This window comes from Gopherus evgoodei, chromosome 6 (genome assembly GCF_007399415.2).
Source record: "Gopherus evgoodei ecotype Sinaloan lineage chromosome 6, rGopEvg1_v1.p, whole genome shotgun sequence".
Classification (NCBI taxonomy): Eukaryota; Metazoa; Chordata; order Testudines; family Testudinidae; genus Gopherus; species Gopherus evgoodei.
In genome coordinates this window covers 67,064,919-67,089,861 of record NC_044327.1, presented here as the reverse complement: position 1 = coordinate 67,089,861, position 24,943 = coordinate 67,064,919, and the positions used below count along the sequence as shown (strand labels likewise).

General features: G+C 38.0%; 1 protein-coding gene across 3 annotated transcripts in view; it reads left to right on the top strand.

Moving 5' to 3' along the window:
- The window catches only part of MAN2A1 (mannosidase alpha class 2A member 1), a 200,393-nt gene extending 175,945 nt beyond the window's left edge, over positions 1–24,448 (top strand). For 2 of the 3 annotated variants that reach the window (XM_030565963.1, XM_030565965.1), the window contains exons 20-22: positions 2,588–2,782; positions 19,830–19,940; positions 21,375–24,448. In XM_030565963.1, the coding sequence (XP_030421823.1) occupies positions 2,588–2,782; positions 19,830–19,940; positions 21,375–21,527 (459 nt within the window). In that variant the 3' untranslated portion in view covers positions 21,528–24,448. Of the gene's footprint in view, positions 1–2,587; positions 2,783–2,916; positions 4,035–19,829; positions 19,941–21,374 lie in introns of those variants that run through there. The other variant, XM_030565964.1, reaches the window with a different exon arrangement.
- Positions 24,449–24,943: the final 495 nt, after the last annotated feature.

Sequence of the window (24,943 nt, the reverse complement as noted above, 5' to 3'; positions counted from 1 at the left end):
AGCTACTGATTATTTGTATAAGTACTCCATTAAGAATAAGAATTAAAATTCTTGGAGTGCTTGCACATGTCCGTTCCACTTTAGATGTGTTCACACCAGTGCACTGAAGCTGGAGAACTTTTCCCAATAGTTGTACTTGTTGGGGCAGTACATGCTGCTTGCTGAAAGCATAAAGGGTTGGAACCATCCCAGCCCCCCTTAAGTGCCTTCTGACCAACCACGGTTGGTAGTCAGAGTGTGTGGGTGTGAGTCTTATGGTCTTTCCCGTATTTCCCTTTAAGAAAACTTTCTAGAGGTCTTTTATTGTAAGTAGTTTAGTATAGTTGTAGTTTAGATAGCGGTACTTGTTTTTTGGCTCAGTTCCCAAGCATGTCCAAGTCCCCAAGATTTACTTACTGTTCTGGCTATAACAAATTTAGGCCAGTCCGTGATCCTCACTCCCACTGATAGAAGTGTTTGGGAGAAGGACACATCAGGTATAACTGCCCTATTTGTAAGGTATTTAAAACAAGGAGTAGGAAGTTGAGGGAAGTTGAACTTCAAGACATCCTGGTTGAAACAGCTTTTGTGCTCTCATTCAGAACCCATGCTCAGTATGCAGGCATTTGGACTTAACTCCATCTCCGAGTGCACCACCAGACTTGGAAGAGAGCTGGTGAGAAGACACCACTCTCCATCTCTGGTGCCATGCAGGCAGCAGAAGCACAGCCCATAGACCTCTTCTTCTCTGAGGGCTAAGTCCTCAACACACTCACATAAAATGACCAGTACCGAAGTTAGTTATAGTTAAGATAACTCCTGCAAGGTGCTCTCCAGTGCCGCATTCTAGAAATGTAGAGTCATAGACTCTGGTATCTTAAGTTGTACTGCCCACCCACTTTTTAACATGGGTATAGTTTGGGGGTGCAGAGTGGTGACTGCAGCACCTGTGCTTTGTGTCAGGTGAGCTGATCAGCTCCCCCACCATGAAGTGCAGCCCCTGCCGGCAGTGCCAGCCTCTTTCCAGTGGGGGGACTAAAGGGGACCTTAGTCCCCCTTGCCTTGAGGCCTGGACCCTCCTCTCTTCCCCTCCAAGACCCTGCCCCCAGCAAGGCCAAAAGTCTGAGCTGGTCTGTAATAAGAGCCTCCCAGGGATCCAGAATCGCTGTGGGGAGCCATGGACCCTCCACTTGCTCTGGGCAATGCACCGGGATGGGTGGGAACATGGGCCCCACAACAGTCTGGGCTCCCTGGGTGACTCTTAGCATGGCCCAACTCCAAGTTCTGGGCTGGCCTTAGGGTGGAGCCTTGGGTTGGGGGGAAGAGAAGGAGCAGGGACATGGCTATGGGGAACGAGGAAGAGCAGAGGTGGGACCACGGTTCTGGCAGTGTTGCCTAAGACTGTTAGGTTCTTGAAAGGTTTGGACAGAACTTGCCTCTTATTAGGGATCCCACATCATCCTGCAATCTGAGTTTGGTTCTTTCCATTTTAACAGGGCCGTCATTCAAACCTATAGCTACGCCTCCTTTTTCATCTCTCAATGAAGTTAGTATTCCTGGTGGCCACTGTTTTAGCCAGGAGGTAGCAGAACTTCAGGCCTTGGTAGCTGACCCTCCTTAGATACTGTTTTATAAAAGTAAAGTTAATTGGCATCCACACCTCAAATTTCTTACTAAAGTGATGTCAGATTTTCATGTAAATAATTCTGCATACTTACTACCTTTTTTTCAAAACCTCACATTCACAAAGATAGGGGAAATCTTCATACCTTGGGCATTTATAAGATGTGGCCTTTTAGCTGAACAGAATTAAAGAGTTTTTATGGCATCTCCACCTTATACTCTTGTTCATGTCCACTGACAGGATGAAAGGGCATCCCGTCTCTTGACAGATGATTTCTTCCTGGATCTGCTCTTGTATTTATCTGTGCTACGATAATGTCCATGACCTCAGAGTTTTAGCACATTATGAGAGCATAAGCAGTGTCAGCTGCTTTCCTAGGCCATGTTCCCATAGTGATATTTGCAGGGCTATGACTTGGTCCTATGCCCTAAGAGCCAATATGTTTGGGAGAGTAGTGTGGGAGTCCTTGTTTAGGTAGACACCAATTTCCTCCTCCATTTGAAATAGTCAGACACCTAAAGTGGAATGGACACATGCAAGCACTTAAATGTTAGTTACCAGTTCAGAAACTACTGTTCTTTAAGATGTGTGCACATGTCCATTCCATGACCCATCCTCCTTGCTCTCTACATGGGCGCCACAGCAAACTCTGGCTCTCTGGGCCAAGGAGCTCAGTGAGGTCAGAGAGGCTCCGCCCCTTCATAACTTCAGCTAGTTGAACAAATGTGCAGAGGGCACATGCTCCACATGAACGGGTACCACTATCGGAAAAAGTTCTCTGGCTTCGGTGCACAGGTAATCAACACACCTAAAATGGAAAGGACGTGTACAACACACGTTGAAGAACAGTAACCAAACCAGTACGTAACCATTTTTATTATTAGAGAAGCAGATGAGTAGCTGATTGAGAGGTTTTGTCTTTGTAAATAATAGTCTTAATTTACAGATTTGCATTTAATTAAGGTTTTATCTGCTTTTTTATAGAAAGAAGAGAAGTCATCAGTCAGTTTCCCATCTCTTCTGAGCCATATGACTTCTTCTTTCATAAATCATCCTGTAATTCCAATGACTACATATGCAGAATCTGGTGTCCCACAGATTTTGAATGCCTTTTCTCCACTCACTTCTTCCATGCCTTGTGACATGCATGTGGTCAATCTAAGGACAATACAATCAAAGGTATGTTCAAAATATTAATGTTATGAACAAATGTATGATATAACTAGCCATGTATTCTAGAAAATATTTCATTCTATAAAAGTAAATTATGAATCCGCATAGGATGTAGTCACCAGGTCTTTCTTCTGCAACAGCTGAAGGATTTTCATCTTCTCACCAGTCACTATTTTTGAAACATCATACAAACATAAGATTTGATGTTCCACATCACATATATGTGTATTAAGTCCATCCTGCCTCCAGCAGTAGTGAGAGAACTCAGAAGATGGAGAAAAGCAATCTAGGGTCCAATATTCACTAAGTGTTTAACCACAACTCCTTGACTTTGTGGTTGACCAGTGTACTGTAATCTGTCTGCATCTCTACTCTTCATTCCACAAGCTTGCTTCAGCACTGTTTCTGCCAATGTTATACCTTAAAAGTTGTATTGCTGGTGTCATAACCATAGGAGACTTCATGCACTTAGAGGTCCAGATGTGCCTTCCTTGGATCTTAAGTTATTCACTTGATTGTATTGTCCTCATAGACTGGAGGATTTACAGAGAATAATTGCCAAGGGAGACAGGGAAGCAGAAGATTCAAACTGAAGGTTGGCACAGAGAAGACAAGAATTACTTCAATTGCAAGACAAGAGGAAGAAATAAAGATCAAAGTTGGAGACAAAGAACCAGGATAAAGAGAAAAAAATGTGTTCCCTGGAGGACAAGTATCGAAGAATGGGAACTGTGAAGGTGACATCAAAAGAAGAATCCAAGTAGCCGCTACTGCACTTAGAATACTCTGCAAGAACTGGAAAGCTAAAGAAATGTTGATAAAAATGAAAATCAGTGTATATGAAACAACTGCTGTGCCATTGCTGCTGTACCAGGTTGGAATGCTGGAGTATGAAGAAAGCTGACGAACTAAAGATATTGACCTCAGAAATGAATTGGCTGAGGAGACTATTGAGAGTTTTAAGACTGCTGGAAAAAATGAAATGAAAGAAAACAAGTAGGGCAAAAAATAATGCTATGACAGAAGACTAAAAAATAATGACTGTGGTGGTTTAGACACGTGTCAAGAATGAACTCGGAAAGTATACCATACATGGTGATACATATGAGTGCAAGGAACTAGAAATAGAGGAAGACCGAGCACGCATTAGATAAACACAGTGAAAAATGACGTAGAACAAAGCATTTTAATGATGAGTGAAGCCATGAAGCTGGTACAAGACAGGAAGTGGCAAAAAGGCTTCATTTGACCTCCTCATTACTGTTGTGGTGATGGATGGGAGTGAAAGAAGATGTGATAAAAGGGTATCCGCCTTAAAAATGTTAATTCCTTACTAGAACTCTGGTTTTTACTATCACAGGAGTTAATTTTATGGTTCATGGGTATGTATAATGAGCTTTTGCCCTGCATATAAAGTAGCAACCACGCTGTACAGGTCCATTCTAATACTTACAAAGCATATAAAGAGAACAAAGAAAACAGACGTTAAAATACTTGTGTTTAAAAGTAAAATGGCTGTTAATTCTGGCAATGATTTAATTTGTGTTTAGCAAAGTTATTCAGAATGAAATATCTCTCTCAAAAATCTTGCTGATACTAAGTTTTTCTTGGGGCAAAGAAAGAGTCATTCTCTCTTAGATAAATAGTTATTGTTAAAATTATTCCTGCTCCCTAAACAAGCATGACAAACGCACAAGAGGGAATGAGAGAATAGAAAAGACTAACTTCTGTCTCACCGATATTTGCTTTATTCACATGCTGGAGACAGAATATGTTACACATACAGGTCTGTGCCCTTCAACCTCTGAAACTTCACGCCACTGGTAGGTCTTGATAATTGAACAAGGTTATTTATGCTGCTTTAACCTGTGATGCTAGATATGATGATGGTATCATGGATTTCAGCTGATACAAAACCAGTCAAGCTTGATCTTGATTACACAGAAGCCAAAAAGGGGGATAGGAAAGAGAGAATAGAATAAAGGTGAAATAACATTTAAGAAAAAGTATGGCTTGCAACTATTATCATACGTTTCAGTCAATCCAGTAGTGATGGCCTGACATCCTCACTAATCTTTGTGAGTTGGGCGTGTCTGAGGGCTTCACCAGAGTCCTTATGCAGAAGTATTGTCCCTTGAGTGAGATTAGGATGTTGAGGATTTTAAGGTCCCAAAGATGCCTTTGTGCAGGACTCTCAGATTTTCAGAAGAGGCATGGTCAGTCGTGTGTTTCGTCACTTTAACCAAATAAAAATAATTTCAATGTCCCAAACATAGCTGTGTTTTCCATTTCAAAGAATTTCTTGTACATCATTATGCCAGCTTGTGGTAGACATCCTCGGAAGTAATTTCACCAATCATATTTCAGCAAAAACACACTACATTTATATAACTTTTTTTCTCCAATTTGTGCTTATTTCTATCAGCTATTTTCTAACGTGGTTTTTTAATCACTGGAGTTCAGGAAAAAGTTTTGGCTTTCTTCTGTCAGTCTGTTTTAAGAATACTTTCGTTTTTAACATCATAAAGATATAGTGCAGGAGTGTCCAACTCATTCTGTATTGAGGGCAAAATTATTCTTTATTAGTATGTGGGCTGGAAGTAAAAATGTCATGGGCAAAAGGTAAATGTTGCTGTCTTGGCCAACTGTATAATAATCCTCTTTAGTCAGTGAAGTTAAATGATGCATGTAAAGAAAATAATTTCTTAAAGTACATTGTATGCAACCTTTTTTCTTTGTCCAATAGATTAACTGTCCATATATTTCCACTATAAACAGCTCTCCCTCTGTCTCCCCTCTTGTCAATTTTCCCTCTTTCAATTCCCCCCTTGGGCAGTTGGCCTCTCCTCCCTCTTTTAATTCACCACAACCTCTGGGAGCTGGTGCCGCAGGATCAGGAGTGGTCATTGAGGGATGGGAGTTGAATAGACAACTGTTCCCTGAGGCTGGATTTGTTGGATCAACATGAAATTGAGGGGTGGAGTGAAGAAGCCATTCTCCTAATTGTGTTTCTGGAGTGCTCAGTAGCCACAGCACCAACAAGGAGGTGGGGAAAAAGTCTTGGAAAGAGTTCCTCTTGAAAGCTGGCCAGAGAAAGGCAGCAGATAGGGAGGAAGAAGCTCAGTTGCTCTTGACCAGTGTAGCATGAGCTCCTACTTCTTCTTCAAGTAGTCTCTCTATGGGTACTCCACTGTAAGTGTATCTGCACCCCTGCACCTCTAATTAGAGATTTTAGGTAACAGTATCCATTCAGCCTATACATGGATTCTCCCTCTCTTGTGGTCTGCCTCAGGGCTATCTAACTGATGGGGGTTTGCTAGATAGCCCCGAGGCAGATCATGAGGCAGGGAGAGCTCATATAAAGGCTGAATGCACATTGCTACCTAAAATCTCCAATTAGAAGTGCAGGGGCACAGATATTCCTACAGTGGATCACCCATAGGGGGATACATCTCAAAGAACCATCATTACTGCACAAGATGAGTGACTTCTTGTTCAGTCCTGCCAATCTATGTCTCTGGTCCTTTTGAATTGCAGTGGCTGTGGTCCAAATGCTTTGGAGAGTGAAGAGAGAGCTTCAGCCCGAAGTAAATGGTTCAGTGGGATGTGTAGGTTTGACACACATAATGTAGTGGAGTAAATCTTTCTCTTTACCTCAGAAGAGTATCCAGGAGGTTAGGCTATGTGGATCAAAGTTATAATTTTCTAATACTCTCCACACCACTGATTGTCAGTCCACTGATGATCAGAACAGTTTTTACTTTGATTCAGCTGTTCATTGGGAGCTGCCACAAGATCAATACAATGGCTGTTAAGTTTGGGACCTCCAGCCTATCCCTCAAATCTAAATTTTTAAACTGTCTTTTGAAGGTTCAGACCTACTTAGCAAGATGATGAAACTCTTAAAACTTAAGGGAGCAAGTTAGCAACTAAATCTTTGGTCTACTTGAGCCTTTCTTCAAGAAAAAAATACTTGATCTTGCAAAGTAAACTTAATATCAGAGGGCTTAATTAAGTCTTTCCATGAAATCTCCGGAGAGCAAGTGTTAAAGTAGCTTCCAGCAGGTGGGGAAGCCATCCTCTTTGGTTCCTGTAGTGACCTGTAGGGTCAAGAGTGAAGAAGAGCCCAGATGTGGTGAACTATGATATGTGCTACATCAATGGACTAGATGTCATGGGATTTTTAAGGACTAATGCACAGTGGGTGAAAGATGGACTGTTTGGCGAGTTTGTTATAGATTATTTACACTACGTTGTTCTAATAAATCTGTCCCAAGGAGGGGTATTACTGAGGCAAGAGAGCCTATTGTGGAGTCCTTTGGAACTTGAGAGTGGAAAGGGTATGGCAACTCTAGTGTTAAGGTGCTCAACTACAAGGAGGCACTTGGGATCAGGGAGAATCGTTCAGAGACAATTTAAGAGGTAGACATCTGAATAAATAGTCCCTTAAAATACATAGGTGGTCAAAAGAATCTTCAGAAAATGGTTACAAGCCTAATTAGAACTTTTTTTTTACTCCTTTCAAAGCCAAATACCTTCTTTATTGTCAAGAGCAGGCAGGGTACTCTGACCATGCATTTCTCCTACATTAGATTCATGCAGCCTGTATACATTCCCACTTGTCTCTTTTTGCTTCCTCAAATCATAGATTCACAGAGATTCAGGCCAGAAGAAAGATCATTATGGTCATCTGCATAAAACAAGCCAAAGAACCTCCTCCAAAAATGTGTACATCAATCCCATCATTTATGTTTCAGGTATAGCATATACAAAAGATATCCAGTCTTGATTTAAAGTCCTCATTTGATGCAGAATGCACCACATCCCTATGCTAAATTCTTCTGATGGTTAATTAGCCTCACTGTTAAAAAATTGTGCCTCATTTCTAATCTGAATTAGTTTGCCTTCATCTTGACAACCATCCAGTCCAGCACTGGATCTCATTATGACTTTTTCTGATTGATTTAAGAGAAGTCTACTATTAGAAAACACTTCCCCATTTTGATGCTTATGAAACTGTGATCAAGACATCTCTTGACTTCCTTTTGGATAAACTAAGTATATTGAGTTTCTTTAGTCTCTGACTATAGGACATGTTTCTTTTTGAGAACCTCTGTATGTTCCTACTTGTGGGATATGGTATTGAGCTGCAGAACTCAGAACTGAAAATCACAACCTGCATTGGCATTTCTTCTCCTCAAGAAGAATTGTCAGTACCTGTTGAGTGGGATGAGACCCCTTCTGAAGGAATTGACAAGTCACCCATCAAAGAGGATCAGATGGGCTTCTTCCTGGATGAACAAAGGCAATTCCATGAACTTTTGGAGCTAATGGTTAGCACTCTTCAATTTGAACCAGCTGTTTTGGCAACAGAATTGCTTTGATCCTCTTTTTGATATTTTGCAGCTGCATATTGAAGATAAATTGACTATTCCTATTAATCCAGGCCATCTTAATGATCCAAGAACATTTGGCTCTCTTGTTTTCCTCAGCACCAGTATCAGAGAGCTGGCAGAATGTGCCCAGTACTTACTGAGGGTCATCAATTTTCACTATAACATTTTTAAGCAGCACTCCATGGTGTTATCTTGCCAGTCGTAACAAGATATCTCACTCTTTTGCCTCTGACAGGAAAGGATACAAACTGAACACTTTTGGCAGAAAGACCTGTTTGCTCCACTCCCTGGGTTTTCATGTAGCCAATTATCAGGCCATGATGTCTTAATATAACTACACACTATGGGACACCAGGAGTCCCATTTTGGACTCTTTACCAGAGAAGTAAAAGGAGGCTATGAAGCCTTTGATTACCCAAGTTGAATACTAGAGAAAATTCAGAGGAGCCTGTAATGCTTCAGATACTAATGCGAGAGCTATAACCAAAGGTATATGTGACTCAGGGACCAGGAAGTGTCTGTATAGCCTTAGGGAAGGTACTCCTGGTTAAAGTCTTCCGGCCTTTCTTCTGAGTCACAAAAGAACATCAAAGAACATTCTTTGAAGGCCGAGGCCTTTCGAAAAGATCAGAAGAACACAGTCGCTACCCGATCCTTAAAGCTTACTTAATCTGTCCGCTATAAGAAGGAAACATTTGAATCCAACATTCGGCTTCCAAAAGCCTCCCTTTCTGCAGAAACAAGGGGATGCAGCCTCAGAGATGGTGGCCAGTCTGCTTCCTTGACTAAGCCTGCTTCTAATAAAAAATGTCCATATAGAAGGAGGATTCCTCACTGCTCATCAGCTGAACTTTGGCTTCTAATCAACAGCTTTTTGGTAGGATGGTTGAAAACTACGCACCTGTGCCTCCATCTTTCGGACCTTATGTCTTCTCCTTTATCAGTGCCTGGATTACTTCCAACTGTTGAGTACTAAACATAACTGCAAAGGTTGTTTCATACAGTTCTGCACCAGGCCACTTCACTTTCCTCTCCTTTCTTCCTTCCTCTTTGCAGACCCATCTCATGAGAGAAGCCTATTGGAGGTGTCAAACCTTTAGTCCCAGATTTGGACCTTAGCGTCCAAAATATGGGGGTTAGCATGAAAACCTCCAAGCTTAGTTACCAGCTTGGACTTGGTACTTGCTGCCACCACCCAAAAAATTAGAGTGTTTTGGGGCACTCTGGTCCCCCTGAAAAACCTTCCCTGGGGACCCCCAAGACCCAAATCCCTTGAGTCTCACAACAAAGGGAAATAATCCTTTTTCTCTTCCCTCCTCCAGGTGCTCCTGGAGAGATACACAGACACAAGCTCTGTGAATCCAAACAGAGTGACTCCCTCTCTCCATTCCCAGTCCTGGAAACAAAAGCACTTTCCTCTTCACCCAGAGGGAATGCAAAATCAGGCTAGTAAATCTAACACACACAGATCTCCCTCTGACTTCTTCCTCCCACCAATTCCCTGGTGAGTACAGACTCAATTTCCCTGAAGTTTCCCAGAAAAGAAAACTCCAACAGGTCTCAAAAAGAAAGCTTTATATAAAAAAGAAAGAAAATACATAAAAATGGTCTCTCTGTATTAAGGTAACAAATACAGGGTCAGTTGCTTAAAAGAATATTGAATAAACAGCCTTATTCAAAAAGAATACAAATCAAAGCACTCCAGCAACTATAGACATGTAAATACCAAAGAAAAGAAACCATATAACTTACTATCTGATCTCTTTGTCCTTACACTTAGAAACAGAAGATTAGAAAGCAGAAACTACTTCTCCAAAGCTCAGAGAAAGCAGGCAGACAGAAAACAAAGACCTCAGACACACAATTCCCTCCACCCAAAGTTGAAAAAATCCGGTTTCCTGATTGGTCCTCTGGTCAGGTGCTGAAGGTGAAAGAGACATTAACCCTTAGCTATCTGTTTATGACAGGAGGAAGATTTCCTCCATCTATAGGGGGGCATAGAAGAAAGACCCCACTATTTCCTAATGCCCAAGAACTCTTTAGCCCTTTTTCACAGTCACTGCTTTCCAGGATACAATCACACACACCCTATTAGTTTCCTTCATTCTTTATTGCTAGATTCATGATCTTGCATTTGGCTGTGTTATTGTGGTATTTAAATGAGACCACCATACCAAGAGATCTAGGGTGGTCTGTGTAACTGGTCACTCCACCAAATTTTTCCTGCAGGATCCCACTAGACCATTGGACAACAATTCTGCATTTACAATTACTTCTTGAGATTTATCAGCCAGTTTTTAATTCATTTAAAATGGCTGCATTGACTTTTTATAGGGCAATTTTTTTTTAAATTAGAATATCACAGAAGATTAAGTCCTGCTTTGAGTAGGGGGATGGACTAGATGACCTTGTGAGGTCTCTTCCAACCCTAATCTTCTGTGATTCTAATTCAGATGCCTTACAGAAATATGTATATTATGCCAACAGTTACTTTTATCAACCAAACTTGTGATTTAAATAAAAGGTAAAAAACTTTCTTATTTCCCATTAAAAACAAATTGGTTGGCATTAATTATGTTTCAAGCTTTAAATCTTTACTGATTGCATCCTATATCAGCTGTTCCATGATATAGTTGGAATTGATGTTAGGCTAATCAGCCAATATTTTTCCATGCGTTTTAAATACTGGAAAAATATTGGGTTTTTCTGTAGTCCTCTAAAACTTTAACCGTGTTCCAAGTTTTGTTAAAAGTCAATATTAATGGTTCAGATAGCTCCTCAACCTATTATTTTAGTACTTTTCAATGCAAATTATCTGGTCCCACTAAATTTTTATAGTTGCTGTTTAATAGCCTCCCTGGTTACTGATGAGGAAAGTATTTTCTTACTCCTGTAAGATATGGATACAGCCATTTTGCTGCTTTCTGAATACAGAACGGAAATATTCTTGTATGTCTCCCGTTTCTGCATCATTATTGATAATTTTACCATCATTGTCTAGAGTCAGATCTGTACCATTGTAAGAATTGAATTTGTTCCCGATATATTTTTTAAAATATAATTTTTTTCACCCTACTTGCCATAGATTTTTCAGTGATACTTTTAGCTTTGTTTATGATTGTCTGTCTAACTCGTAATTGCTGATGTATACTATTTACTATTGACTTTCTTCTTTTTCCATTAGTTACATATTGAATTTTTGTTGTTTTTGTATTGCTGCTTTCACTTACCCTCTAACCATGATTTTTTTTTAACCAAAGAAGACCTCTTTACTGACTGCGGAATGGGTGGGTGGAGATTGGCATCTAATAAGGCCTTTGTAAACAATTCCCAATTATCCTTCATATTTTGTGCTTTAATTTTTGTTCATAATTGTTTTTAGCTTTGGGAATTTTTCCCTTTTTTAAAGCAACAAGTGTATATATTACTGTTCAGGACTATATTGTGTTTGCACATAGCAAATGAAATTAGATCATGATCACTTGAATCTAGGCAGCCATCAGTTTTAATTCAATGATCTTACATCTATATCCATCAGAATGAAATCAGATATAGAATTACCTGGAGATGGTTTCAGTGTTTAATTTTCGTTACCTATAATTTTTAGAAATTCCCAGGATGTTTTACACCAGCATGAGACCTCCAGCATATGTCTCTGATTGAAATCTCCCATAATTTTTTCTACATATTCTAGATAGATTTTGAATGTGCAGCTTGTCCTGTTTCCTCATCTGATTTGCTCAGCAAACTATACCTGTTCCACTTTTTGTGATTTATCAGGCAGTAACTGATACATAAGCATTACAGGTCCTGTCTTTCTGAACTATCAATAACTCTACAACACTATCTTTAGTGCAAGGGGCCCATATCTTCCCCTTCTGCCCACATTCTTTCCTACATAGGGTTATTCAGTTATTTTAATATTAACGAGCTACCATGATGTTCAACAGGATATGTGGCACCAATAGCAACCTGTTATCTTCCAATTCAAAGACTTTGTTCCCCTCATATGAGCCTCAAGGACTTAGGATGTGGGGGTAAGTGTTCAACAGAATGTGAGACAGATACATGAGCCTAGCCCACATCAGTCCTTGGCAGGACCCACCACCTTCTTTGGAGCTAAATTTATAACTGACGACTCCAGGATCTACTCTTTCAAGCCACTGTTCCCTCAGATTTATTTTTACAATGTCATTTACAACAGCTCAATCCATAAATTTTCTTACCATTAATTAAGTGATTCTGGTCATGTCTATACTGAAGTTAAAAACTTGTGACTGGCCTTTGCCAGCTGACTTTGGCTCTCAGGGCTTAGGCTGAGAGGCTGTTTAATTGTGGTGTAGATGTTGGGGCTCAGGCTGCAGGATCTCACATCTTGCAGGATCCTAAAGCCCAGGATCCAGCCAAGGCTGAATGTCTACACTACAAGTAAATAGCTCCATAGCTCAAGCCAGCTGGGACAGGCCTACCACGGGTTTTTAATTGCAGTGTAGACATACCCTTAGAGGCCAAAGCAGATGCTCCTTTAGGAGAGCAAATTGCTAGCCTCATTTATGTGCTACAGCCCTTCTTCAAGAGGTTTTTACTCCCATCTGTGAACATCTACAGAGGGAATTCTCTATTTTCCAATCTATAACTGGTCTCTAAGTGCCACTGCTGATCCAGAGCTTGGATGGGTTGGTTGGGGTTGTGATCCTTTATGTAACCACAAAGGTGCCTGTGTTCAATCAGTGCTTTATAGAGGGCTCCAGGGCTTGCAGTACTGATATGTGCACTTGCAAAGTGTAAATCTGCCGAGACAGTATGCGAAGCGAATAACATTTGTAGGTATGAAACCTTTCTTTTCCATAGCAAAAACTGCATTACTCAGTTAAATGAATTTCTTATAAAAAGAAAGTCTTTCATTTTTTTCAGAAAATTCAAAGTGAAAATGATAAATGTCATAACTTTTATTTGCTAACCTACAAAACATATTTCTTTCCTGCAATTATAAATTCTTTGCACTGCTCTAGCTGTTGATGCATATTTTAGAGAAGTTACAGTGTGTTACCATTTTACATATTAAAAAGAACCTTCAGTTACAAAATTACAAGGAAAGCATTATTTAGATTTAAGACAGCAGAAATCAAAATGAGTCCATGAAAGAACAAATGAGAAAATCCTATGATAAAATGTTGTTTCAATTTTTAAATTCTGTTCCTCTAAGGAAAAAATGGTAATTCATAATATTGTAAAACTTCAACCTTCCTATCATAGTGCCTCGGGGATATGGAACATTTATTTTAACAAAAGTGGATTGATGTAAAATGATATACTATAAATAAATTGGTTTTCAACATTAAAAACTGCTTTTTAAATACTCTTTTATAGCAAATGTGTATCTTTATAGTGTTGCTTAAACGTCCCAATAAATGACTATAAGTCATATGGTAATCACTTAAAAATTGTTGAAATGGCGCTTCTCCCTCACTCAAATAAAAATCTTAGCAGTGTTGCCCTGGGATGCTGCTTATGAGAATTCATGGCACAGGGCTTTTTTGTTTTTATCAGCCAAGAACCTGACAGTGTTAAACTGTCGAGGGTTCAAAATTAAATCAGCGTTGAAGGGGTTGGCAGCTGTACAGAAAAGTTGGGAGATTTGATAGTGCAGTAACTTAGCAATTTTTGTCCCATAGCAAAGTATAAAATTTTACAGGGCTGAGAAGAGTAAAGTGGATTTTCATACATTAATCATAGCAAGCCAAATTCATAAGTGAGGTATGAGATGTTGTAAGTTTGATTCCCTTATACCTAGTCACTCCCCTAGACATAATTGTGGTCAGTCTAATTTACATGCCAAGGTGGTATAAGGAGCTCTCTATATCCCCAAGCAGTGCCTGTCCCTGTCTCCCACTGCCGTGCAAAACTCTGTTAGGATGGAGGCTTTAGGGAAAGGCTCTGGCAGCTCCCTGTTGCCAGAACCTTTTCCTGCTGCCTCTCTCCTGTGAGAGACTTTCACTGCATTATCTAGCTATACACTGCTGTGTGGCTTGTGTTTAACCCCAGCCCCTACATGCTGAAACAAGTGTTCTGCAGCGTAGGCATAGCCTATATGATTACTAAACCATAGACATGGCTATATTTTACTTGAAGTCCATTCATTAACATGTAATTGTTTTTATTAATACATTTATATTTTAATAGATTCAAATTCTTAATTAGAATAATTTTTACTTTAAAATTGAGTTTAAATATTCATACCATCATTTGTTATGTAGATCACTACAAGATAAGTCCACTGGATGATTGGCTTGTCATTTCTATTATCACTTCATCCCTATAGGGAAGTCAGGCTTCTGCACCATGAATTTTCAGTGATGTTTCTCTAGCCTGCTCTTTACACAGACATTATTATTTTGTGTGCAAAACAAAAATCTTTTGTCTAGTTTTCTGAGTGTAACTTAATTAACTTCTGAAATTATGTTTTGAACTAATACTAAGCGTGGTATTTCATAGTTAGAAACTCAATATTGATTATTTTTATCCCATTCTTTTTATTTTGGTCAATAATATATTAATGAGTTATTATTCTAATAAACAATATAGAGAAAATCTTGACTCACAAATGTACTAAGTACAGTATACCTGCTTAATACTATTCTACAATGTATACACCACTCAGTAATTAAGGATCTTATTTTCAGTGAGGAACTTTCAAGTAAAGCTCAAGTTCTACTTAGTGATATCGTTACACTTTTTTTTTCTTTTCAGTCAGTAATGAGTGCTTGGGATTTTATTCTACTATGAGACACTGTGCTATGGGAGATGATGTTTTACCAATAAGGTGATCCAGAATGCCATAGTTGTTTTCTTGTAGTACTTGGTTTAGTGCTCTCCATACTCAAGATCTTGATAACAGGAGTCTCATAGAAAATGCTTTTAGTCTTAACTGAGCAAGGAAGCCAGTTGGGACATGGTATTGTCTTTCCACCCGGAAAAGGGTATTTGCATCAAGGATATTAGTGGCAAGTGGCAACTTCTCCTCAATAACTGAATCTTCAGGTGTACCCAAAACATGACAAAGAGTTTATTTAGGCTCAACCTCATCTTCATTATTCCAGGTTGATCCACATTAACAGTGGGTTTTGTCAGTACAGTGATGGTTGAATTGAAAGTGTCTTGGATCAGTCATTTCCAATTTTCTTTTGTTGGAGTTTCCTTTTGATGGATAAATGTCATTTACTCCATTTCCCCATCCACCTCCACACACTCATGATACCCCTTACACCTAGCACTGTTGCTGTATGACTGCTTTTTCTTTTGTTCTCCTTATCTTATATATTGTTCTGTTTTCATTTTCTGTTTTTATTTGTGTTGTCAGATTCTTTGTTCCTTGCCACTGGCTGCTTTTCAGCCAGCAATCTTACTTGCTAGAAGGCTTTAAGTTGCTCAAAGTAGGGGGAATCATTGTATAGCTCCCAGAACCTGTGATCTGACTGCTGAACTCTGTTGTGAGAACAGAGACACAGAGTCTGGGCTGTTGAACAGCTTTCTGAGCCTGTAGCCTTTCTGTGTGAGAGTTGTTTCTGTGGCCAGCTGTACAAGGGATTGCTCCAGGAGATCAGGAATCATAATTATGGAAGTGTAGAACTGGAAGGGACCTCAATAGGTCATCTAGTCAGGTCCCCTGCACTCAGGGCAGGACTAAATAATAACTAGACCATTCCTGACAGGTGTTTGTCTAACCTGTTCTTAAAAACCTCTAGTGACAGAGATTCCACAACCTCCCTGGGCAATTTGGTCCAATGCTTAACTACTCTGACAGGAATTTTTCTTATTGTCCAACCTCAACCTCCCTTGCTACAATTTGAGCCCCTTGCTTTTTGTCCTATCCTCAGAGGTTACAAGGAACAATTTTTCACCCTCCCCCTTGTAACAATCTTTTATGTACTTGAATCTTGTCCCCCCTCTCTCCAGTCTTCTGTTCTCCAGATTAAACAAACCCAGTTTTTTCAGTCTTTCCTCATAGGTCATGCTTTCTATGTCTTTAATAATTTTTGTTGCTCTCCTCAGAGCTTTCTCCAGTTTATCCACATCTTTGCTGAAATATGGTGCCCAGAACTGGACACAATACTCCAGTTGAGGCCTTGTCAGCATGGAATAGAATGGAAGAATGACTACTTGTTGTTTTTTGCAACAGACTCATATTTAGCTTGTGATCCATATAACTCCCAGATCCCTTTCCATGTTTCTTCTTCCAAGACAGTCATTTCCCATTTTGTATGTGTGCAATTGATTGGTGCTTCTTAAGTGGAGTGCTTTGTATTTATCTTTGTTGAATTTCATTCTGTGTACTTCAGACCATTTCTCCAGTTTGTCCACATCATTTTGAATTTTAATCCTGTCCTTAAAGCGCTTGCAACCCCTACCAGGTTGTTGTTATCCTCAAACATTATAAGAGTTCTCTCTCTGCCATTATCTACATCATTGATGAAGATATATTGAATGGAATCAGAAGCAGGACCTGTCCCCGCGACACCACACTAGGTGTGCTCTTCCAGTTTGACTTTGAACTACTGATAACTACTTTCTGGGAATGTTTTTTTCAACCAATTACGTACCTACCTTACAGCAGCTCCATCTTGGCTATATTTCTACCATTTGTTTATGAGGCGATCATGTGGGACGGTATCAAAAGCCATACTAAAGTCAAGGATAAAAGCAGAAGCTACCCTCTGCTATAGTCACAGTAATTCATGTGCATTGAGCCATTGGACTGGATCCGGAGTTATTTTTCCAGAGATCACCCGAACTCCTCTTTTTTCTGTTCCACAGCTCCTAGTAGACCAGTCTAGCACCTGACAATGTGAAAAATTTGGATAGGAAGGTAGTTTCCACTTTCTTTGCTTCTCTGGACTTAGGCTCAGAGGTCTCTCCTGCTGATGATCCATAGGTTTGCCTATTTGGTGAGGCCCTGTGTATATTCTGTAATAATAGTTTTTTAGCATTTTGAACTTCATGTACCCACCATAATGAAAAAGCTTCAAACCTATGCTGAGAAGCCCATGTGTGGGTCGTGCAGCCTCAGGCTGAGCTCATCAAGGAGAAGTCAGCATAGAAGCAAACTTGTTAAAACTCTTGGCTCCTATTACCAGCAGCCTTCTTCTCGGTTATCAGAGGGCTATGCTAGTGGCTATATGTGCCACCTAGCAATCTGGCAATCAGTTGCAGACCAACTGCTCAGTAACTGTTGCAGTCCAGATATTAATCTCATACTCGAAGGCCAAATGTTACCATATTTTGTGTTCAAATGGCAAGAAATGGAAGGGGCTTATCAGATAACGTACCCTTCTGCTCAGTTGAAGGACATCTTTATGCATTCCCTTCCTTTCCTTTTATACTTCCGCTCTTTTGTAAAGTGGGTGAAAGTGTACTGATATCCCTGCTAAAATATACGGTACATGTTCATTGATGGATCTTAAGACTGGATAGAATGCATGGACTTAATTATTGAATAGCAGCATGGTTGTAGTATGCTTACTCTAAAAATGACATTACTTGAATATTTTACTGTTTAATAAACACATTAAATATAAATCTCATGTTTTGCAGCATTTGTTGACTTACAATCTGTTTTTGATTACATTAATAGAAATACTTAATGGGGAAGAACTAAATGAAAGAATGAATTTACTCTGATTTTGTGAAATTAGTGAAGTATTTTGTTTAGAGCTAGCTGGAAAGCAGTCTTTCCCATCCATGACCAATGTTCAATTTTTGAAAAAAATCTTTTGCCCCTAAAGGGCAGAGCCAGGAAGCCTGGGCACCATGATTCTGTGGCAACTCATTTAGTGGACTGTGTGGAGGTGACAGGAAGGTGGTTGAGCTGGCAGGAAACTAGACGGGTTTCCATTGCCTGCCTGATTTCCATTGAAAGTTTCACCAAAATCTATACACTTCCACAGAAAAGTTAATTGTCAACAAATCTGCATCTTCCAATGCAAAAGTGTGTTGTCAGAAAATTTCTGATTAGCTCTAAAATTGTGCAAATACTCCATAGTACCAAATTCTTAGGCTCAGTGGCCGCAAAAAAGTATATTTGTACATAAAAACTGTACATGTTTTGGTGTTTTCCTGTCTGTTGCCCTTTCCTGCATGATTTGTCATCGGAGTTTATAAGCTCTTTAAAGCAGGTATACTCTGCTAAAGCTGGTCTGGAATTTTCCAGTGCAACGTTTTTTCCTTCAGTAAACACCAATTCATTGAAATCAAAATGTTCTGTAGAAATATGTTGATTTCAATGAAACTTTTGATTAAAACCAGGCAGGTGTCCTTCAGTTTTAAGCCATGTATCCTGCCAGCTTGGTTGCCTGGCTCCTCTGCAGCCAGCTAGACTCCTTGGGAGCACTGGGAGCATGTTTCATTTCTGAAACAAACTATTGCAGAAGTTAACTTCCATGAAAAAATTTGGAGTTTTGGCTTTTCATTCCAATTTGGGAATTTTTCATGGAAGTGAAATTATTTCCCAGACAGCTGTATTGTCTGTCTTTGTTTTTGTAGAATACCTAACAAGGTGAGTTCTGATTGAGGCTTTTTTATGCTACTGTAATATAAGCAATTAGTAATAATAATTGTGGTGATGATTACTTGAAGAGACTTTACATATTAGAAACACAACTGAGTTTCAATGAGTACCCGAACTCTTGCATATTCCCTCTTGTGGGTTCTGCGCCCATGTACCAACCTGCACAGTTAATCTCATAGTTGTACATTATTGGTCATAGTCTCTAGTAAGTTTTGTAACGGATTAATAGCTAGGTTTCTAAGAATAAATGGACACAAATCTGACATCAGGAATCATAACATTCAAAAACCAGTGGGAGAACACTTCAACCTCTCTAACCACTCAGTGACAGACTTGAAGGTGGCAATTTTGCAACAAAAAACCTTCAGAAACAGACTCCAAAGAGAGACTGCTGAACTCGAATTAATATGCAAACAGAGACTGGAATGGTTGGGTTATTACACTAATTAAATCTATTTCCCTATGTTAAGTTCTCCTCATACTTTCTATGGGTCATCTTAATTATCACTTCAAAAGTTTTATTTTCTCCTGCTGATGATAGCTCATCTCAGTTGATTAAACTCTTCCTGTTGGTATGCATACTTCCACCTTTTCGTGTTCTCTGTATGCACAAATATCTCCTGTCTGTGTGTTCCATTCTGTGCATCCGAAGAAGTGAGCTGTAGCTCACGAAAGCTCATGCTGAAATAAATTTGTTAGTCTCTAAGGTGCCACAAGTACTCCTGTTTTTTAAGCCTACAGTGTTAAAGCTTGGCAGGGACAAAGTCATAGTCAGTAATTAAACCTGGAGGTGTGCCTGCATAATTATAAAGCCTTTACTTCCTTGCTTATTCTGGGAAGCCTGTTAATACAACTATTACCAGTGCATTTAAATTTAGGACCAGGTTTTTAAGATACTTGAAAAATAAAGAAAATTCTTGCACATTGTCTTTTTAAACTATTACATGAAATGTGTTCTGTCGGCTTAGGGAGATTGGTATTCATAACATAAGTGGCCCAGAGGTCAAATGCTCATGACTAGTCTGTGGTTCTAAAAGTCTCCTGTTTGTAGCAGTTAGTTTCCAAGGTACACTTACATTTTGCTTGTTTGCAGGCAGATTCTGGGCCATCTGATGAAGCAGCCTTGATCCTTCACAGAAAAGGATTTGACTGTAAATTTTCAAACAAAGACATAAGGCTATTATGCTCTACTACTCAGGGAAAGGTATGTTGAAATATTAGAGGGTTTTTAGCTTATAAGGTAATTTTTGCATGCATGCTTAATTTAAAATATTTTAAAACAGTTATGGTATGAATTCTGGCTGAATAATTATTTAATTTTTTTAAATGTCATATTTTCAGGATGCTTGTGATTTAATGTGTTTTGAAAGCCAAGTAACATGTTCTATATTTGACAACTATATGAAGATTCTGAGGTGTGTAGATTAATTTGGTATTGGCAAGTAAAAATACCCTAGTAAAATATTGCCATAAACTTCTGGGTTGGAGTTCAGTCTTATTAACTTTTTGTAAATATGATTTCAAATAGTAGCTTTTTGTTTAAAATGATTTTACTACATAAATACTACAGAAATACTTATTATGGAGTTTTAAATGTATTTTTCTTCTGCACATATGATTAGTTAACATAAATATGAATTCTCCCATGTGAATGCCGCCTTGAAGATTGCAGCAAACAGCATAGCAACCCAAGCATTTTTGTCAACTTCTCTGTGTATCTAGGCACTTGTATGGCCCACATCTCTGTGGTATCTGAACACTTCACAAACATTAATGACTTTACCATCTCTGATTCTTTGATTATGTAATCAGATTTGGGGGAGTGGGTCATAGAAATTTGTTTGGTGGTAATGAATCCATAAAATTCACAGAGTAGGTTTAATCCAACCTGGAAGTACTTTATTGAAGGGTTGTCTGGAAGGTTAGTGGGGCAAGATGAAATGTTTTCTTGGTTAAAATTTTCATTATAATATTGCCAAACATATAATGCCTATAATAAAACCTATGTACTGATAAATTTTAATTAGTTGCTTTCAAATGTGACACAAAGGACTAGTGTCTAATGGGTTCTTTCTAGCATAACTTATAACATTTTAAATATGGTCAGTTAGGAATTTTCAATGACTTTGGGGTTACGATTCCCTGTCATGCATGCTGCTGCCTGTAATGAGATGTGACATAATGATCATTATAAAGGTTTAAAATTAAGTTAATTTAGGGCTTGTCTACATGGTTCTGCAGTGTGCAGTAAATGCAATTACAATACAAGTTTGAAAACCAATTTTACAATAACTAAGGGCTTGTCTGCGTGATGCAGCAGTGAGCACTATGGTATCACACACTAACTGACCTGTGTCGACCTTGATGGTGCATACTAAAAGTTCCTTAGTGCACATTCATGTAGTACTGTTTCAGACATCACTATATTAATGCATAGTGGGGAACTTGTAATGCACACCAGCAGGGTCAACACAGGCCAGTTAGTGTGCAGTACTCTAGTGTGCATTAGAATTTATACAGCCATAGTGCTCATTGCTATGTCAGGTAGACAAGCCCTTAGTTACTTTAAAATTGGCTTTCAAACTTGTATTAAATTTTCTAAATATCATTGACTTTTATTTAATTTTGTGTTTTTCAGATAAAGGTGCACAAACTCTTTAATAAGCTAATCGTTGAAAGTCTTATACCTACATCTTTGTCTTTGATGCATTCGCCTCGAGATGCCAGAAATATTAGTGAGATCGATATGAGTTCTATGGAGATAAATACTTTCCGGATTCGACTGAGATGAAACCTGGCTTTAATATTCATATAGTGAAGAGGAGTCTGCAGTTATATTTCCTCTAAGTTTGGCGTGCAATAAAGAAGCACATTGTTATTCCAACTTCTGGATACTGTGAGAAAACATGCATTCTAGAATTTTTTTTTGACCAACACAGTGAATAGCCATGTTGCAAACAACTTTTTTGTTTTTACATAAAATACCAACAGCAGTATAAGTTAACGCAACACATGAAGAAATTTCTAAGGATGTTAACCTCTCGACAACAAATTGAATCTCAGGTTAAATGATAATTAATGGTTTCTGGGGTTTTTTGTTTTTGAAGGGAGAGGGAGTGGGACTTAAATGACTCTTTTTGCTGAGCCGTGATTAATTTATATACAAATAATTGCAGTGTTGAAATCACTAATAAAGCTTGGAACTTAAATGGAATAAAAAGCTCTTGTGTAATAGCTAATGTCCAAATATTTGAAACCATTTATGTAAGTGACCGTAATCTCAGTTTATTCCATATTGAATTTCAATTTATTCTATGGGATGGAGATTTGAATTCTGTGGTAAAGTGAAAGACCGGAGACTTTGTCTCGTAAGCGATGGTAGATTTAACACTTTTTGCCCTACCATCACTTCGTGAATTTCATAGCCTAAGAAGAGAGATTTTCAAATTAATCCTGCAATGGAAAACTATAGAAATATTTAATAAAAGTCCCATTTTGTTACTTGACACATTGGGATATGTGCAATTATTCCATTATCGTATACAATAAAAAAGTAAATCTGTAATAATCATAAATATAAGATTTTTTTACAAAACTCATTTGGATACTGATGTTCTCTGAAATGGGTTTTCTATATCAAGATTACCATATCAAGATAAATGTGCCTTATTTTTTAATGTGTCCCATTAGTATTTTACTGTCCACATCACTGTTTTGGGGAAAAGGGTAGTTTATATAATACTTAAACTGTGTGTCTTCTATTTGACCATGCTGGCCACACTCTGATCTATGTCCTCCAGCACCAAATTTGTGCTGTGTTGTTCTGAACATTTTGACTATTTGAATGTACTGAAACAATGTCATAATACTAAATATTGGAAGAATAAGGAATATTGTAATATTCAAATTCAGCCACAGTCAAGGAAACTGCAACTTGATGCAGAGAATTGATAGCGTATAAGACATAGTTTGCAAAACCCATCATGCAATGTATTTACATTTCACAGATTGTAGTAAACTGTGCATTGAGAATCACGTGCCTATATTTTAAAAATGTCACTCTTCAAACCTAATAATCATGCTTACATATGTTGTCAATGTTTACCTTATTGAGGAATAGCATCTTACTCCTCTCACTTCATTTTCACCATATCAAGTATTTTGCATTGAGTGCTGAAGCCATGTGAGTATGAAAATTCTATTTCCCTGAATACAGCTACTGTTTACAATTAAAATATACTAATTTGCATCTGAGTATTTTTCCCTTTACTAATCTTCCTTAATCTTTGTACCTCTGACTTCATTTTGCTTAGGCTTTATTTATGCATTCATCAGTGATTTTCTTTAATATTAACAGATGATAAATCCTCTTAACTGGAAAAGACATACTGTCTAACTCTAAAATTGACTGCTGTACTTTTTTAATTAGGTAATTTTGGTGCTGTGGATATCAATTTATATCTTGTAGCCATACATCCAACTTCAAACATAAAATTAAATTTTTACTTTTTTTGTATGTATTGTCATGGTTTGGATCTCTCTTTATCATGATTGCATAATTCATAATTTAGTTCAATCTGCTAAATATTTTGTACTTAAGAGTAGAATATTTAGCAGAATCTGGTGTGAATTACATCAAAGATATATTGACCACTAACCATTTATGAAAAGTAAGAACTGAATTTGAGAGTATATAGAACAGTAAATTGATGTTTTCATGCAATAAACATGTACTGTAAGTTTTCTTCATTACAGTATTTGAATTTTTCTCCCTTTTTAGTTAAAATTTACAATCTTTAGGCTTGCCAGCAGAAAATTGTGGTAACATTTTCTATTTTTGTTGCATATGGAGATGAGAAATCTTCAGAGCACTCTGTAGATTCTGTGCAAAGAGGATATTCAAAATAATATCTTAAATTCTGTTAAGCAGAAAATTAAAAATTTTGATGCAATAAATTTTAAAGTATTCTTACGTGTTGGACTTGTTTCCAAAGGATATGTTTCAACAATGTATTATATCAGTTTTTGATTTGTCACCAGCTGTACAATCATAATGCCTGAATACTCCTTAACCAGCAGACTTCTGCTTTGTTCTAGTAATTTTATTTTTTTATCAGAAGGAAAAACTGAAATGCATTCTGTTTAAGTTATAAATTACGACTTTGAGTCAATTTGAGGCCCAATGTTGAACTCCTTAATACCAATCAAAATTTCCACCAAAGTCAGCAAACAGAGATTTTGCCTAGGTAATCAATTCAAGATTGGGCTCTTGCTTTTCTTCCATGCCTCCTGGGAATGGTTACTCAATACTTTAGTTGTATTATTGCAGTTTTGGTGACATTTTTGGTTTTCTGTTCATTCACTATATATACGCCAATTAATCATGTTCTTTTACATTTTTTCTAATTTTCATAGCTGCACTGGTGGTTAAGAGAGCCAAGCATCCTTATTTTCCACAAATATGGATTTAAATAAAATGCTGTTGAAGATATGATTTCAAACACTACTTATTTTCCAGACCAGAGTTGTACCTGTACTGAGATTTTTTTTTTACATTCCCTTATCTTAAATGTCTTTGATTTTTCTTGTTCATTATATCTCTGAAACAAACTGATTTAAATGGAAGGTTTTTGATATTTTCTCTTGGAAGGTTTTATATCTTTTGGGGGAAATGGAATATAAGATCTCTAATAAAAGATAACCTTATGGTGATATGCTGTCTGTGTCATCAATGTCTTGACCACAGTTGATTAAAAACAGAAAATATAGGTGCTTTTAAAAGGCTGAAACTTCAGTAACATTTCATGGATATAAGGATGTTCTGTTGTGAAATGCATTGCTACTGAAGGATGCCTGGGACCTTTCATTTTTGGTTTTTATTTTGTTTAAAATTTCCCAGGAATATATCAGTGTTTGTTACAAAAATTAAACACTTGAAAATCAGTGCGAAAACTAACTTACAGTTTTCTGGATAAATATCACTCTCTTCTCCTGATTTTTTTTTTTTAACTTTTGAAAAAATCCTTTTGTTATCAAACATCAGATGACTTTTTGTTTTTGACCCATTTTGACATGAAAAGTAATTCACTAACTTATATTCGCTTTGCATGCTGATAACTATCCTTGCTATCTGTAAAGCTGGTAGTATGTATGTGGTGGAAATGGGATTGACAGCAATATGGAGACCAAGGCCTGGTCCACACTACT